The sequence below is a fragment of the Rhyacophila brunnea genome, unplaced genomic scaffold, assembly GCF_057557595.1.
Source record: "Rhyacophila brunnea isolate RB1 unplaced genomic scaffold, BYU_Rbru_1.0 scaffold_7, whole genome shotgun sequence".
Lineage (NCBI taxonomy): Eukaryota > Metazoa > Arthropoda > Insecta > Trichoptera > Rhyacophilidae > Rhyacophila > Rhyacophila brunnea.
The window spans coordinates 46,753,800-46,773,623 of NW_028233339.1; the positions used below are offsets into that span (position 1 = coordinate 46,753,800).

Genomic DNA, 19,824 nt, shown 5'->3' on the forward strand with positions numbered 1-19,824 from the left:
ACATGTGGTAATTGTCTCATTAACGGATGTTTGGAAGTCAGCGTAAAGTCGGACAACTACAGTTCTATCAAAAGTATATAATTTAGAAAGAATGTAATAATGAGTAAATAAACTGTGTATAGTATTTATAATACTCCCTGAATTTACATGTGCCTAGTAATAAAAACATAGAAGTTCAGTAGAAAACAAACTATTTTTACTTCAAATAGCTCTCCTGTAAAATTACGTTTTTGTAGATGTCCGAGTTTACATAGGGACCGTCGATATAATATGCATAAAACATTTTTTGTATATCCTAATCATAAATTTAAATTGGGTCATCATATTATTTTTTATATAATATATTTATTATTAAATAGTAAAATCGTAGCTTTTTCCATGTTTTTATTACATAGGATTAATTCTATATGCACCGTGTTGAATACGTTGAATCATATTGTGTAACCATGCCGTGTTCACATAAGATTATTTTAATACTGATCGATTTCGGTGGACGCTCATATAGGATTAATTACGGTGCATGATTTTGGATGCTCTCACATAGTATTAATTATTTTATATCGATTTTATTTGGTGATTTAATTTTTTATTTGATCTTTCCACAAGTGATATACATTATGGTAGAGAAAAAATGCGCATCACGTGGTATCTTTCATCAAAATCACCACATACGAGGTATTTAATATACAGCGAGGAACTTTGTTCAGCTGAAAAAAAATACAAAGGGTCGAAATACTAAGCACTGAGAGGAATGCAGGCAGCTAGAGATGCCTAAATCTGGCAGTGGATTGATAATGATGACCTACTATTGAACTGTGGGTTGGCTTCTTTGAGAATGATAATGACAAAATTCTTGTACAAGGAATAGTAGTTTACTATTGGTTTAAACCAGAGATTCATGCTCTGGATTTAAATACATATACATATTGTTTGGAAGACAATATTAGAATTTGTCTACGTGTGGTATTTGACCCATGACCTAATAGCAGTGGCGAAGGGTGAGATAGGCTATTATGATCCCCTATAAATAGTGCACACTTAACTTTGTCAGTCATACGTATTTGTTTTCATTGAAATAAGACTACAATTTATAGATGGTGTTGATTAGTGTAAATTTAACATTTTTGTGCAGGTACCTACCTAGTTACCTAACAAACTTGCAGACAATTTGAATAAAATTCTAAGTTTGCTTGGTTGATACTGTGCCTAGACGTCAATGGTATGGTCCATCTGGAAGAAGATTCGACGCTTTATGTGGCTGTCTATTCAAATAGAATAAAATACCTAATTAAAAATCTAAAGAGTAAAGCGCCATCTAGTGGAAAATTTTAAAAACTTTATGTCATGTTGCAATAGATAAAGACAAGTAGACTGTTACAACTAGTGGTAAATTTCGATGAAAAAAGTAGAAATTGAAAAATATTTAAAATATACAATCCCCATTCGTGATGACAGCATATAATCAACATACATATTTTTTTAACTTTCGCTAATGGTGTATTTTGCAAAAAAGTTATTTCAATATTGGTTTTTTTTTATTTTATTTTTTATTTAGATGTTTTCTAATTCTGTTATTTTAAAATATATTTATGGCAATACTCGTTATTTGCTAACTTGTAACACATTGTAACAAGAAACTTCAAACTTTTTGACTTTTACAAAGTTTACTTGGATTACTCTTTGTTTGTTTTCGAAGTTTAGTAGGTATTTAAAGAGTGTTTCTTCAATGTGAAAGCATCGACGCGTGAAGTGGGGTCATTCGCAATCGTCGCGAGGAATGTGTTGGAAGATAATATTCAGAAACATAAAATATACAATAAACGACAATGGCACCTGAATTTTGGGCAATTCGCACATTTTTCATTGGGTTCTTCGTCGGAGTTGCGCTGTTTGTCGTGCTATACACCACGCACAAAAGTATATATTTACAAAGTGAATATAATTACTTTAATACAGACGACCATGTCGAAGTAATGGTGATAAAACCTAATTTTCCAGAGTACAAAAAGTGGTTTGAAAGTGCAAGGCTGAAGAGTGAAATTTTAAGTGACGACGAGCTCAGATACGTCAAGGCGCCTTCGAATATTATCGAATCCGACATGCTGTTTGAGGAAGTGCCAATAATTTGCGTTGTTTATACGACTAATGTTAAAAATGCTAGAGCAATCAACGACACATGGTCGAAATCTTGCAATCAAATAATGTTTTACACCAACCATGTTGAGAGTGATAAAATAAGTCTGCCGATAATAAAATCCAGCGCAACGTCTTCCTTCCATCTTCTGTGTGACATTATACGCAAGATTATGACGGAACATTCCGGAATTAAGTGGGCAATTTTCGTCAAAGATGACATGTTCGTCGTGCCTGAAAATCTGAGGTATTTGGTGGCCCCGTTGAATGCGTCTCAAGGGCATTACTTGGGCCACCCCATCAACTTCTGGGGGGTGGATTATAACATCGCTCTAGCAGGGTTTGCTTTGAGCCGAGGTGCCATGAAAAGTTTTGTCGATAAGTTTCCGAACACCGACAAATGTATCGCCGGAGGGAAGTACTTCAAGCAGGAAGACCTCTATCTTGGTTTGTATTTTTGCTTAATAAAATTTAGGTAGATACTGTATTAGGATTTATTGATTGGGGAAAAAATTAATTTGAGATAATAATCTACCTACTTAATAAGTATTTAATATAATATTAACGAAGTAGGTACACACTAATATCATTATTAAATATATTATAACATGACAAATACACATTGCAAAATGTTGAAATTCATTGTCAATTGTCATTAAATTTTGATTTGTATAGTGAGAAATAAAGGCCAACATAATGGCACAAATATCTTTTTTACAAAGATTAAGTACCAATTATTCAGGTTTAATATACCCTAAATACGTTCCTTCACACTCTGAAGTGAGAAAAAAATTCTTATGAAATTGGACTGCAGATTTTAAATATTCTAAGAATTGTGTGCCAAAATGCAGGTTGAAAATTGAAGCAATAGCAGCAATGGCGAAGGGTGGAGGTAGGCTGTTAAAATTTGACAAAAATAGTGCATGTTAAACTTTGTCTGACCATTGACTGACTTGTACAAAAAATCGGTGTGTGTACTTATGTACACGCGTTAGAAGTTATACTTCTTTGGCGTAACAAAACAAAAACAAAATGTGTGATAACCTAGATTCTTCGACTAGCTCTTAATTATCTTGTTAAATTACACACTCAAGAAAAAGGACCACTTATTGGAACACTGTTTTATTTCTATACACTTTAACTTATATTACTAAATTATATAATGAGTTCTCGTTGTTTTTATTTTTAAAGTACCAACTGTCACTCTGATATTTAATAGTTAGTTTACGTAAGGAATTGCAAATGGCCGACAATAATAAATTCGCTGCCTAGGCAACAGAACGATTCTAAACCATAATATTATACTGTATAATCGTCATGATTGCGTTATCATACTGTGGCGTAAAGGTAGTGCGTTTGGCTGATAACCGAACAATCGGTGGTTCAAATCCAATCGAGTGCGTTTTTTTTTCGTGTGAAAAAATTAATTATGTGTTACATGTCACACACCAAAAATACACTCTGATTTGATTTCCCAAACGCGCCTAAAGAAGTATAATTTCAAAAAAATTGTTCAAGTATACCGCGCTTGTGTCTGTCATTGGGTTAAAGAAGAATCAGGGTAATTTTCAAGTAATCATGTCCCCACAATAATACAACCTAAGTCTGAATATGTTTGGTTTTTATGGAGACATTCCGACGCTTAAAACTGTAGACATTTCTTTCCCGTCGTTTTTGTGGCTCAGGATATACACAATTAAGAGCGGGTGTCAGTACGAGACTAGCTGGATGGTGGGTTTATTAAGATGTATCAATTTTCCATCTCATTCAAAATATTTTTGTTTATAATTTTACTGTCTCTCTTGCAGCAAAACATCTCCGTGCCATGGGCATTTACCCGGTGGACACCAGAGACAAGTACGGTCATACTCTGTTTCTCGGCTACGATCTCGATAAGATGATGTTCCCAGGATCCATGAACCGCTTCGCCAACTACTACACCAGAGCGCTGTATCCTGTCAAATGCTGCGGTCCTACAATTATCACTTTTCCCGTAAGTTTATGTTTTTTATATCATACTTTAATCACCCACGATGGCTGAACAGTTACGTGTCAGGCTTATAATGTCTTGGCTCCCGGGTTTGAATCCCGGGTCTAGAAAATTCACTTTTTCAATGTGAGTATGGATGGACCTAATAGGTTGAGCATGTGGCTAACATCTATTTTTTTCTGCAAAATCTTTTAATACAACCTCTACTCTGTGGAGGCCTATAATGATCTTCTTACGATCGGATACGGTTTAAAAAAAAAACTATACTTTTAGGGTGACAGATAAGTGGTTAAATGTCCACTTCTGAAGTTGTCGTACACGGATTAGAATCCCAAGTCTGGAAAATTCATGTATTTATTGGATCCAGACCATGGAACCATTTCTCCCAAAACCTTTTAAAAAACTCATACACATTTAGAAAGTAATCGTTTTAGAAATGTGTTTGACGGTTCGCATATCTAAACTTGTGTTTGAAAAAAACAGATGGCGTCACAAGCAACAAATTTTACAATACCACAATGTCGCACTTCATCATCCATTTTGGTTAGCCACGTGACATCACTATCCCGGCATGGCATCGCCTATACGCACCGAAAAAAGATGCAATATTACGCCCAGATTTGATTTATCACTATATCCCAGTCGAGATGATTCTCAATGTGTGACTGTGCTTACAATTACTTTATCTTATTAGACGCATAAAATGCAAACTCACATGTTGTTTTTTCAATGTGTGCATGATTCAACGCAAGGATATAAATGGCCCACAATGGCAGACTAGAAAATTGAAATTCTACACGTTGCTCAACCTTATTGAGGCGCAATCCAGATAAGGGTAATAGTTTCAGTAGTTTCGCGATCAAATAAAAATTAAATTCTTAATATGAACTACGAAAATTTATTTATTAGAGTTCTTCCAAAAATTTTCTGCTCAACTCTTCTGGCAAATTGAAAATTCCATTAAGGCTTTCCCTCCAAAATTTTGTTGATGTTTATACATTTGAAAGTTTACTGTATGATTATATTGAAAGTCAATTTTATTTTGGGTCATGGCCCATAGGTTAAGAAGCCCTTTGATATAAATTAATTTTATATTAAAAATTATCTGAAATTTGTAAACATATTTTATTGGATACTGCATGAACTCTCAGGTGTATGACCGATTCATATTCACCCAGGCTTTTTTAAGAGAGATCATTATCCCTATTTGCTAAAGCTAAGCAAATAATAACAGGTGCGAGAGTGCAGTGGTGCATTTTACGATAGTGATTCATATGTACAACTGCATTATTTCTATTGCACTCAGGTCTTTACACTTGATTTTATGATATCTAATCATAACAATGAAACGTGATCTGATAACCCTGTTTGTTTTTCACTCAACTAAACAGCATTTAGTTTAAAGTGTATTACTATCTCAGCGCAGATAAGTAGTACTGTAAAATGAAGGCATACAAAAAATCTGATGTAGGTATACCTAAGTGTTGTATATTATTTACATTATGAAATGTTTACAAAGATGTTAATGCTGTTTTTAATTTTAATAGAAATATACATTTGTTTGTATTAGTAACTTAATTTTGTTTCCTGACGAATTCATGTTTCTGAAGGTGGGTTATTTCTACAAATACATGTTTAAATTCAGGAAATTGGCGTTTATAATGTCCTCCTTTTCCCCCTCTCCTGTTTGGATTACAATATGGACAGTTTGGATTACGTTAGTCGCTGACTAGTGTTTCCCAAACTTTTTTGACCTGTGACTCTTTTTTCAAATGATTAAGATCTGACACACTTAGCACCAGCTATCTCTTTTCAAAATTTTATTGTTTGTTACTCATAAAATATGGTATGATACTGTCCCAAACTGCAACAACAATATTATTGTTTGATAACCACCGAACCTCTGTGTGTAATAGTAGGTCCTCAAAGTCTTTCTGTGGACAGCGTAACCATGAAATTGACCTCCAAAAGCCTCACGAAGTACTAAGCAATAGAACAACACAAGAACACTACACAAAATATTTAATTCTGGCCATAAAGCAAATTAAAGATATAAATGGAGGAACATAATAATTAGCCACACATCAATGCAACTAATCCTCCCAACCAGCTTGTATGAAAAAGCAAGGGCAGGGTTATTTATATTTAAAAAAAAAATCGTACAGTACGATTGCCAAGTGGGTATGCGCCAGGATTGTAATATTATAGGTAGGCGAAATCCAAGTCTGGAAAAAAAATCACATGTTTTCGATGTGTGTTTGGACCTAATAGGCTCAGCAGTTGACTAACATCCATTTCTCGTAAAACAAAATTCTGTTAAGAAACCTCTTCATGACGGCCCAAATCCATATAGGATTGTGGAGTAAATTTATTAAACAGTCAAAAAACAAAATAATCATAGAAATGACTGATTCTGTGACTAGAATTATGTTGAAATCCCTGCACAGTAATAATAATACAACAGTTTGTAGTTTGCTACAAATGAATACAACGCAAAATGACTTACAGGAGCTATTTTAATCATAAGTCTTAGTATCCTCCTTTCAAATTTACTTTTATATACTTAGACTAGTTTTGTCAAGTCTTTGCATTGTATATTTGCAATTCCCTTAGAGTCAAAGAAACACATTTCATTTTTCTCTACTTTACAGGAGACCCAAACACAAGTAAATTTACATTACACAGACATTAACAAGAACGTGTTTGCGGGAGATATACATTGACTTATCTTTTATCCATTGAATTCTTTGATAAGTTTCTTTGTCACTTAACATAACATGTCATTTAATGTCCAGTACCATATGTAACTCAAAATTGTTAAAAATTAAGATAGGTTTCTTTGACTCTTAAGGGGCCGAATTGTAAAAATAAATGATTATAACTCCTGGACCAATATTGATGAAACTTGCACAGCTTATAGACTACATTGTTGATTGTAGATTAAGCAGCTAAAAATTAAATAATTAATACCACGAATCTTTTTACATTGTGTATGTCTGTCTAGTTTCTGTTTCCGTACTTCACATTGACAAAGTCGTGGGCATTAGCTAGTCTGCAATAAAATACATACTTAATATTATTTTATTTTCACAGGTTCTTAGCTCGACGGAGATCTACAAATACCATTACATGATACATACGATGCGAGTGTTTGTGGGAGGTTCCCACGGCAACAGGCCAGCGCCTACCGCAATACCGGAGTCGGAAGTCTGGCAATCGTTTCTCCAAGAGCAAGGCCGCCCTCTCAACTCATCAGCCTCCGAATACGAACGCCTATGGTACATCAAGTTCGACAACGTGACCGCCTTCCCAGGAACGGGAGGGGCGGGATTGGAATATTACCGAATCTCCAAGATGAAACCCAACGTGGGCGGGCCCGATAAGATGTTCAACCCTACCAACATGCCGGAGGTCTTGGTCGACATGCTCACCAGTTACTCGGGTAAAAGGAATCCTGAAAAGGTAAACAATGCACTGAAGTAATGTGATAACTATAAATAGACAACATTTATAATGAACTGTACTTAGTATTTGATAAAAATTATAGTTATATTTTTCTCGAACATATGATTTTTATGCAGCTATTAATTAGTCTCGAATCATTTCTAATATGCAATGAATTTCTTATTTTAAATTAACATATTCGCAACTAGTGTAAAACTTTAAAACTTTCTCTACTAGATGGATCCTAAATATATAATGAAAGTGGAGTTGAAAATTGGGATTTAAAATGGAAGTCATTTCACATTACAGATTCATTTGTAGCGATCTTTATACCATGTATTATCGAATTGCGCACATCTGTCAAAAGCCACAATTGTAGATTCACTTGTGCAGCTATTTGTTACGAATGGACTTTTTTGACATTGATCGTTTCGAATATGAAACATCTTTAACTTGTTCTGGAACTAAAGCATTCATAATATAGTACAAATGTAGCTTATAGATATGATATATAGATATACATGGAAAAGACTTATTGTGTCAATTGTTGATCATAGATATTTGGCAAAATACAGCAGTTCCACATTAACTCTTCTTCTTTTTGTGCCATATCTAAATATATTTAAATAAACAATCATAAAATCGCATGTACGTCCCAAATGACAACTGCTGACTAATACAATACTGCATTGTTTTGACTTATATTAATTTTTCTTTCGCTCATTTCAACTGCACTTGAAACGTTTCATAAATGTTATCAAATGATGTAATACTAAAAGTTTATAAGGCTCCTTCTAGTATAGTCCAACATCTTTGTTTATTATTAGTTTCACAATATGATATCTATAGTATTTTGTTTTTTTTTTTATTTATGATATATTTGCGTATTTTAAATGAAGAACATAAACATAAATTTATTTTCTGTCTTCCTTGTTTGCAATATTTTATATCTATCATCGATCTATGGTAATTAGGTATATTTTAAAATAATAAAGTGTTCTCTATAAGGCATCTAATTTTGCCCTACTTATTTTATAGTTATTTCCACATTTATCTTTTACTGTAATGGTTTGCTGCTTTGAACTTGATTTACCGATATCTATTAGGATACCATTAGGCTTCGTCTGGAAGAAGATTAAAAATCTTTACTTTTGGCCAATTTTGGCGTTTCAACTGGTTATGGCAACAAAATCATTGTATTGAAGCATTTTTCATTATAAAAAAAATATATATAATGTTTTATTTAATTTAAGCAGGCTTGCACATTCAAACCCGACGCAATCGTACATAATTTAGTTGACAGAATACATGTAACTTAATGCACTAATGTACAGAGATTTAAATCATGATTGTTGACACAAAATAACAGATTCTCTGTGTAGTTTAATAGCGCCCGTACTTGTGCATGGATTCACTGCCAGCAATAGTGCGTATATCGCGGTCATAACAAGAAGATGTACGTGTAAGCTTGTATTATCCTGCAGTAGGCAAGATTGCATGCATGAATCTAAAAAGTTTGGACGCGTCTGAATTACTCACTGTAAGCAGTAAATCCATGCACGTCTAAAGGGGGTATAATTGTTCATTGCTTTCGAATGCAAATATTGACACTATTACCATTTGTTCAATAAACAAAATAATATGTGTCTGCATGTAATATCGTGATGGTAATCAATTAGGTTGGCTTTTATGAATTCAGAATTTTACACTGTGTCGAGTTTTTGTGTGCGAACTGCCCACCAGTATTAATATATTATTATAAAACATATGTGTCGCTAAATTTCAAAACCCGTTATAACTGTTTTTTGAATTAATTAAGATATATATATCATTGGATTCGTTAATAAAATCTCTACATGAAAATTTTATCGCCTCTTTCAAAATCCGCTACGATTAACTGCCATTTATGAAACAAAATCAATGTGTCCATCAAATATAACACTACTGAAACATTCAAGAACCTTTTTAGTTCAAAAAGTTTTTATTGATTTTCTCAACATAATGAAAAAGTGTTATAGCGGGTTTTGAAACTCAGCCAGCGACACATATGATGTTACTTAAATATGTATTTATTTACATACACAATATTATGTATGTGATAATTTTTATTTCACTAATTTTGAGGAATTCAATAATAAAATTACTGCTTCACTAATTCCAAATCAACTTTTAAGGGTGCCTTAGATTTCGTGTATTTTGTAAATATTAAAGTGTCTGTTTGAAAAAACATAATAATTATGATATAATAGGTAGCCAAACTTTTATATTATGCTATGTCACAGTATGAATAATTGGACTTTGTTATGTATTTATCGATGAAGCAACATTCTAAAAAAAATGTATAGTATATAAGTGAAGCTTGTTTAAGGCGATGTCTTTACCTACCAGAGGCTTTGCCTAACTGTCTGTGTTCCATACCTTAATGCATAACACTGTTTAATTGTTTTGACATACATATTGCTTTTTTGTTTGTTGAGGAAGAATCTTATTAAATTTTATTAGTAAAAGATACTAAATAGTATTATTTATTTTGAAATATAATGCATTTAAATTTTTTATTTTGTCATGAACTATTAATATGACTTATTTTATACTATAAGTATATTGTGTTGATTATTATGGAGTAACACACTATCGACTGAGGGTGCTTGATAGATATTCAATTTAAATTCTAATTGATGAGGGTTGTGTACTATCCCGTAGGAAACGGTTTTACTTGCTGGATCTAAAATCTGGATTTTGCCTTTGACAGGGTCGAAAAGTAAAACCTAAATCATTAAAACAAATAGTTAGGTATATAAAAGTTAGGATAGAAAACTGATTAATTAGGATTATAATTGAATATAATGATGTTCTAGGTTGTCGATTTTTGTGTTGTGCAGTAGTGTAATGTTCAGTATTGTTTTATAGTAATTGGCAGTATACAATTTAGATATTAAACATTGCCTATCATATTGGTACATGTGAAATAATTAATGTAAATACAATCCTAAAATGTGTTTGAGTGTTAAGGGGAACTAGGGACATCTAGTGACGGAATTAAATACAATTTACTGAAAAATTACCTTTAATTAATTAAATTTCCAATTTAAATAACTTATTACTATTTTTTTTTAAATTGATCATAGTTTTAATGTAAGTAGGTATTTCAAATATATATTTTTTAATATTTAATCCATCTGCTCTATATTGCGGGTTTTTTTTAGTATGTTATAAGATTATATAACCAAAAGAGAATACTAGGTGGCAATGCCACCTGTCAAAATTATTGTCAATGCGTTCATTTGTTCAATGCGCCGACAGAGTGGGAGCGTATGTGTGTTGCGCTGTGTTACTGACAGATAAATCAAGACAAATATAGTATAATGTAATTATTTTAATTCAAACAGCGATCCAAATTAAAATTGTCTAGAATACTTACAATACCCCATATCCCGGCGCACTACTACAAAAGGACTCGTTTTATAATGCAACTTATTATATTTCCTGTAATTAAGTTGTAAGTTGTAATAATTAATCGCATGTCTTGTAATTCTGTCACCAGATGTCTGTAGTACCTATTACATTCCATCTTAATTGCGGAATTCTACACAAAAAGAGTATTTAGATGTAAAAATGAGTTATAAGTCTTTAAAGAGATAGGTTTTATGAAGGCAATATCACTGCAATTATGTATCGAAATTATGACGGTTTATAAACATTATGTCATGATTTCTCCTACTTGGCTTAAATTGTAGATACTACCATTGTGCTTAGTAATTATAATGCAGAGTAGGTATATGTATAGTTTACTTAGTTTCTCTTTCAATTTTTAATTTGTTTGTTGTGAGTTTTAAAAACATTTCCATTGTAAAAGACTGACAACAATATGTATAGTATTTTTCTAATTATTAACTTATCACTATAAGATAGTATTGTAAATCTATAGTTCATTTGAAATCGACTGGACAGAAAATCGAATTACGGAATACAAAATGTATGGCGAAAGACAGTGAAACACAAAAAAGCATTTTTGTTCCAATTTTGTAAAATTATTTAAAATCGCTATAGATAGGTACATAAATAGATTTTACGTATTTTCGCATAAATTTGGATTTACGGCGAATTTTGAATTAACAGTGTTCTTATTAATGGGGTTTTACTGTATTAATATTATGAAACATTCTCCTTATTGACATAGATAAATAAATTACATATAATATATCAAATTGTATGTATTAAATCAAAAAATATATTAATAAACTATTTTTTATTCAATGAATAATTCACAAATTTAAGAATGTTACATTCTTTTATTAAACATGCATAATTTGAAAACAATTCTGCGAAGCTTTTCTATGCACAAGGCGGCTATCGACGGTAGTTTATCATATCTATGTATTGAGCAGTTAAAAAGTGCTGTTTTAACAGCTCTTGGCTGTGTTAATTTTTAGAGCGAGGTAGATAGTTTTGACAGTTTAGACAGTTAACCTATCGTAACAATTAACTGCCTCAATACATAAATATGATAAAGTGATAATAATTATCACTTTATCCATCGATAGACGCCTTGTGACCCACTGAGAAATATATAAGACACCCAGCAAGATTTTTCTAGTGGTTATATATTTCTCAGAAGTGTTTTCAAATTATGTATGTTTGATAAAATTATAATTTTATAATATATTATACAGATGCTTTTTAACAATCTGACAGTAAATTTTTTCTCTTTTTAATATTATGGTTGTTTATAAGATAACAATTAAAAAAATGCTTGACGATTTTTTAAATTTATATTTCATTTTATATGAACAAGTAATTATTCCATGAATTCTATTTGTCTTATAATATATCTGACAAGATCTTGATGTAAATCATTATTCATACCATCCTCTATGAAATATCTACCGCAATTTCCCTTCACCGCTTTATCCCTGAGGTTTCCATTTGATTTTTTTTCAGTCCAACGATCTAAGTTGAGGTCTACTCACTGAGCCTTGTCCGTTTAACCCATTGGAGACAATCGGCGCCAATAGTTGACTAAGTGATTCTGGACAATCGGCGTCAATTTGATGCTACTTTTCCTTGCTAAAAATGTTCTATTTTTTACATTCAGAGATTTCTTGAAACCCTACAAATTTACCTACACTACACGCTCATTAATAAAATTAATCATATGTAAAAGTTGTGGCTGTTTTAGTAAACTCTTGTAAAATTTACTACAAAATTAAATCTGGCTGGTGGTCCAACATTTTTCCCATTTTAATCTGTCTTCAAAGGGTTAACTTGTCTCCGTCCCTAAGAAATGGTGCGTCTACATAGGGATCAACATAATAAAACAAAAAAATGTTTACATTAACTCTAAATACTATTTATAATTCTTTGATCATCGGTCAATTTATGACAACTGTTAGAATGGTCTGAACGTTTCATTTCTCCCTGTAAACTGAGAAAAAAAATGAAATTTTAAATTGTATACAAATCAAATATCTATATTTCAATAGTTTGGGTTGACCAAATGGAAGAGCTTTGTGGAACCTCGAAATTACCAATGTAGGTAAGTATTGATAACTTTTAGTGTTGATATTAATGTGGGATTATTCTCACACATTAATATTGATATCATTTTAAATCTCATTGAATTTACATTTTTGGATCTCAGTATTTTGATATCGTGGTAAATTTAAAAATTAACGTTATTTGTGTTGTTGATAATATGAAAATTCAAAAACTCCGTCCATTTATAAAAAAATTACCTTAAATAAGTCTTAATAAAATTATATTTTACTCAATGGTTTTGCTGATAGTAAAATGTATATTTAAAATATATTTCATCCATTCCTAAAATTAGTGAAGCTCAATTCTAAATTGATGTCCCTAACATAGAATTATACTTAATTATTAAGCCTGGCGCAAACGTAACTGTATACTTGAGCGGAGTATTTTTTTGTACAATAGTTTGTATGATAATATTGCACTAGTGCAAGCGGCATGAGAGTGTTTTAATTTCTATATTGTATACTTGCGTAGGTATAACTGAACACGTGTAGCAGAGAATTGCGCATGTCTGAACGAGTCATATATTTTATTTTCATATGCATAAACTGACACTTCTCTATGTGGAGGTTATATGACCTCAAATATGCAGTTATGTCTATTGCCGGCTTAGATTGTGTTTATATTAAGACAGACCAAAACGTTTAGACTTCATTGTTATTAGAACTGTATAGAATTTGATTTGATACCATTATCTGATTTCAGATAACTAAATATGTAAAATTAAATAATGAAGCTAGATAGAATCTTGAATGGACTTATAACAGGTGGAGGTAGGCTGCTAAGATCCGATATAAATAGTGTACACTAAACTTATGTCGAATCTTAACAGTCTACCTCCACCCTTCGCCACTGCCACTAACTAAATAAAACAAGCAAAATGAAAATGCTAGCATATCGTAATAATTACGTAGACTAGGTTTTCAGTGAAACTTTGTAAAAAAAACATCGGTTAATTATAACTTGTTATAACTTTAAAGTTTATTGTGATGAACCAGATGTCACTGGTATGCAATGTAATTATATTGACTTTGCAATAGCGTAGAGCATATTATAATAGCGTGTTTTAAATATAAACTGTATTTTTCGCTTTGAAGATGATGTATGTTCAAAGTTATCGAAAGCATTATTGACACAATCGGACTGTAAGCAATTAAGAATCGATGAATTCGCCCTACTGATATAAAGGTTATATCTCACTTTTTTATAATGAAATAGTTTATAATAAATTTTGCTGTGTAATATTTGTTAATTATTACTAAACTGTGTTATACATTTTATGTAGATCAAGCAACATATCCAAAATAAGTGACTTATAAATGACAACTTATTGCTAATAAAAATATTAAATGTATTCTACATAATAAACTTTAATTGTCTGTCCGTTTATTACACATCTTATGGACTGCATATTTGGTACCAATTTAGTGAAGTTTCCACCTTCAAAAAAATATCTTCTTTGAAAATATACTAACTTATTTGTTAAAGATGCTATCAATCTTAAAACTAAACCGATAGATTTCCTGTGGTTAGTTCCACGTAGAAAAAGTTCAAAAAAACATTGGTGTGGTCCATTTATTTTTCGAGATAATTAACTGACCATTTTATTATTCAATATCACAAAATAAAATCAATTCTCGATAACTAAAAAGAAACAAATAAAGAGAAAGAAAAGTATAGATTACTGTTCTTTTGAGATTACCGTTTTCGCGATTGCACCAATAACAATCATATTTTAAACGGACAAAACTTAATTAGCTACTTGATCTACAAATGCATCATGCAATATTATTATCTTCTAACATCGATTATATTTTTTATGGTATGGTCTATATGTCATGGGGGAACTGCCAAATGTTGTTAAGTCCAAACATTAAGTTTTTTCAGTTAGCCATCAAATATATGCATTTAGGTCAACTCAACCAAGTTTTTTCAAGTACTCATTTTATTGATAGAAGATTATCACTGCAAATTTTTCCATGTTCGATCAGAAAAAAGTTTATAACTATTTGATTTCTTATTAAATAAAATTTGTTGTATATAATTCTTAGATTACAACACACCGAAGCAATTAACTATACTCCAGTCTATTTAAACAATTAGATATCAATCACGTTTATGTTAAGATTGATTTTATAGAAGATGTCAAACTTTTGCAAATTGCAATAACTCTGACTTAGAATTACAATTAAGCTTTTGGCAGTATATAACCCCATGATGTATATTGACTGCAATTTAGTTGTATATTAATCTTTATAAACTAGTATCAAGACAATAGATAAGTTTAATTTCATAAAACATTTGATATCCTCAAAGGATTTCTAACAGTTTTAAAATATTCAAGATGTTTAAAGTTACTTTACATTATGATCTTTATGTGTAGGTATATAGTTACGACCTCAATTATCTGAAATAAACAAGTTAGATGTGTTCGACACAGTGACGCTGTGTGTACAATTATGTCATTCACACAGTATGAGAAATGCAATGCACAATGTGTGGCAATCACAAGTGCTTGTGGTTAGTGGTCGTCTCTGCTAATAGCCTTAGATGAGATTCTTAGTGTGGCGTTTACTCGAAGACAGCATTTGATTTAGAGTTGAATTGCTCCAAAAGGAAATATGAATCGTCAGTTGATTAATGGCAAAAATGGGGCGCTATAGATATTTGAGTATTATTTCTGGATCCCAGTGTCATGACCTTGTTTGAAATAAATGTTTTTTTTTTGTTGAACATTCTAATCAGAACCAAAAGGCAAAGTTACGATAACGATATTTGAAAACGTATGCTAAGCCTACGCACACAAATAATCTGATAAACATTATATTTAAAAGCCTGTTTTTGTTTGTAATTGTTAATAATTTGTAATTTCTCCTAATAGTTTATAGATATTATTTCAATTGTCCAAAAGTGCCTTTCTAATTGTAATCATTAATAAATTATGAACTGTTATATCTTGTGGTTTTATTTTTCTATTAAAGTGAAATTCCACGACTGGTGTGTAAATAATAAAATAATATGGAGAATAATAATTTTAGGACTAAAGCATGAATATTTCCCAAATACACCAGTTGTATAACTTCAAACATCTAATATTAACTTTCTTAATTAATAAATACATGTATTTTTTTATTCAAGACTGAATTGACACATGTTTTAAGAATGTAACATTTTATAAAATCTTAGAAACATACATATTAAGATAAGAACGTTTGTTTCAATATCTTTGAGCAAAAGTCTGTTTACAGGAAGTAATAATAAAGGAGGTGTTTTTGGACATGATGGATGACATTCAAGAGACAATCAACAGATTCCTTAACAATTCGTTTTGCGTCAGTTTAAAGATTAACGTGAAGAAAACCAAAGGTTTGTACAATAGAACCTGTCCCAATCGCGATTTCCTCCTGATAAGCGACTCACAAAACATTGACTGTCGACAACTTTAAATACTTAACAGCTATATTGGTTAATACTGAATGCCACCCTTTTGACGGTGCTGCTTCATAGTAGAGAGTCATGGCACCTTATGAAGACTCCGAACAACCGTATACTAAGCTTCAGGAACAGATGCTTGTGGCAGATACTGGATGTGCGGTGGTATGAATTTAAGAGTATTGGAATATAAGAAGACATATGAGTCGTATAGTTTCAAAGATTCTTAAGTCCAGTTTGGCAAAATGTTGCAAAAAGGGAAGTCAAAATTTTCATTTTATCCTTTTTCTGAACTAAAATTACAACCAAAATAAATGGATATTTTGTGTAATGATAATATAAGTACTCTTAAGGCCATGCATTAGTTGAGGCACGGTCTAAAAAGATCGTTGCTAGGCGATGCGCGGATTGCGGGTGGCGGGTGAAAATGACGCCTGTCAAACGAAATATTATTTGTCATATAAATCCAACATACGTCCATTTTATGTTCTGTTTATTGTTCTATTAGTAACAATAATAATATATTCATTGACATGTTTTCTTTTTAAAGTAAATGGGTAACGTTTTTAGTCATCTTTACACGATTTTAGAATTAATTGACCCGTCGCCATCACGCAGCAAAGTGACGTGTTCCTGGGTCAACATTCTCTCACTGAATGGCAGCGAGTCCAAAATTTCGTCACACGTACAGTTGAAAATTATTTGGCGTTTCACTGATGCGTCACCTTAAGTGAATTTTATCATGCTTTACAACATAATCAAGGAGTTATTATAAAAACAAGTATGGACTTATTGCATGCATATGGACTTATAACATACAATAATTATACACAAATATAAAACAACTCGTTAATTGTCAAGAAGTAATCAACGAAACGAAAAATCAATGTCCGATACAAGTTCTTGTGGATATCCATCAAATCTGGTGACACATTGATACCTCTTTGTGTGATGCCCACATGGTGAAGAACCTGCAATTGTGTGGAGCATACCTTCAAAAATTGAAATTTAAAATATTGTCAGTCTGATTTTATACCTATATTATTTTAAAATTTAAAAAAAATATACGGTTTTACAAAATGAGCACCTCTCTTGCTGCTGTTAAAATTTAGCACTTATTGCAACAATTACTAACATCATATTCTTATTTTTACAATAAGTGCTAATACTTTGATACAAACCTACCCTAAGTTTGATAATATTTATCATTTTAGCGGTCGATAAGTATAGAATAGACCCACATATCTTCCAACGAAGGAGTGGACATGGACGAAATAAGTAATTACCCTTTTTTCCATTGCCTCAATTCCTGAAATTTTGCTGGGATATTCTGTAAAAAAAATAATATTGGGTAAATTAGAATGCTCTGGACGATGTAGAAAAACCAATTATGTTATGTTAAATATATTATAAAATCTATTATCTTTTAAAAAATACTTTAATGCTGAAGGTGAATGGTGAAGTCAGAGTATGGACCCGGCATAATAGGTTGAGCAAGTGGCTGACATCCGTTTCTCGTAAAAACAAAGTCTGTTAATACAAATCCACCCTGTGGAGGCCCATATGCTCTTATTAGGATCGGACATGGTCAAAAGGCACTTGCTCAACCTATTAGGTCCATACCCTGACAGACTTCGAACCTGCGACCCAGGGCGTGATAGTATATACTGTATAAATTTAGGTAAAATAGTTTTTCACATATGCTGCGAGTAATGTATGTATTTAATTATATTGTTTTCACTTTCTGTCATAACGCAGTGATAACAATAATTAAAAATGTAATTGAATGATAATAAGAGGATGTCCTTGACATGAAATATTTGAATGCATTTTATATCCATTTAATGATTGAAACCACTTTCACATCCTACCGGAATAATAATTTATCTCACCCGATAAAAGTTCTCGTACCTAACAATCAGACTGCGTAAGTTGTTCCTGTTTCTGATTAGCCCAACTGCGCTTGTGTCCCGACTTGAAAATTTTAATTAGTCCGATAAAATGAGATGAACCAGGGCCAAACTGTTTTAATAAAACATAGTTATTATCAGCAATAACTTTGCTGATATGCGTTAATACCTCCGAATGATTTGCTGGGGGACTGCCATAAATAGTGCACATTAAACTTTTTTAGTCATACATATTTGTTTTTATTGAACTAATACTACAATAATTTACAGATGGTATTGGTTAGTTTTCAAAAATCAATTAAACCCTGCCTAAACCAATCCATAATAGTTTTCGTATATTTTGGGGGATACGACAAAATTGTGCACACTTTTTCATTCATACTTATTTGATTACATTGAATTGAGAATACATATTACACATCTTGTTGGTTCATTTTTATAAATTAATTAAGCCCTGCTTAACCAAACTATAATAGATAAAAATATTATTCTCTCTATAAAATATCCAAAGCTATGTATGATTTAATTGCATAATTTTGGTTATTTTATAGATAAATGAGTATTTTTTGACTATTAATTATTATGGCTTGGTTTTCACAGGGTTTAATTGAATTTTTAAAACAACTAACCATTTGTAAAATGTAGTCTTATTTCAATGAAAACAAATATGTATGACTGACAAAGTTTAGTGTGCACCATTTATGGCGGATCTTAACAGCCTACCTCCACCCTTCGCCAATGTGGTGTTTACATTGGTTTACCATAGCAGTATATCCAAATGCAGTCTTCCATTGTCCTTATTCAACTTAAACAAACGTATTATATTTGGCTGAAGACAATGAGGCACTATTCTTTTCTTTTGGGCACCCATTGCCCTCATCGTTGAACTATTCACCTACTATGCCATGACTGTAAGGGGACTACGCCTCAGTTTAAAGCACGAGGATTCACATCTTTCCATTCTCTCACTCTTACGATAGACCGTGAGTGATGCAATACGAATGAAGTGATACGATGAGGTCATTTGGGCTTCCTCATGCTTAATTTGAATATGACTTTCACATAAACTGGTTATATAAATAAATAAATGAAATTATATTACAACTGAATGAACATGTTTTTTACATTTTCACAACTCAATTAATATGCGATCGATCAAAATCCATCCTGCGATCGATGCATTGGTCGTGCCTGCCATTTAAGATAGGCTTCTAATTAATTACACATAGGTTTAACGCATACATAATTTTTGATATTCCGTAAAACATTCAATGGGCAGTATGCAACCAACACACACAAATACCCCTCCAAACCAACCTGCCCCGTTCCACACTCGGTCTTAATCGAATCTGGCTTCTGAGCAATTTTCAGTCTTAAAGA

General features: G+C 31.8%; 1 protein-coding gene across 1 annotated transcript; it reads left to right on the forward strand.

Moving 5' to 3' along the window:
* Positions 1–1,628: 1,628 nt before the first annotated feature.
* LOC147064985 (glycoprotein-N-acetylgalactosamine 3-beta-galactosyltransferase 1-like) lies at positions 1,629–8,763 on the forward strand. The gene is made up of 3 exons (XM_085957522.1): positions 1,629–2,580; positions 3,942–4,126; positions 7,217–8,763. Exons 1-3 carry the CDS (start codon positions 1,827–1,829, stop codon positions 7,604–7,606), a joined length of 1,329 nt encoding a protein of 442 aa, XP_085813648.1. The 5' UTR covers positions 1,629–1,826; the 3' UTR covers positions 7,607–8,763.
* Positions 8,764–19,824: the final 11,061 nt, after the last annotated feature.

Bases quoted from the DNA above. Each gene is read 5' to 3' on its own strand.
- LOC147064985 (XM_085957522.1), top strand. From the start codon at position 1,827: ATGGCACCTGAATTTTGGGCAATTCGCACATTTTTCATTGGGTTCTTC. The intron at 2,581-3,941 runs GTTTGTATTTTT...TCTCTCTTGCAG, and splicing joins GCAGGAAGACCTCTATCTTG to CAAAACATCTCCGTGCCATG. The intron at 4,127-7,216 runs GTAAGTTTATGT...TTATTTTCACAG, and splicing joins CTACAATTATCACTTTTCCC to GTTCTTAGCTCGACGGAGAT.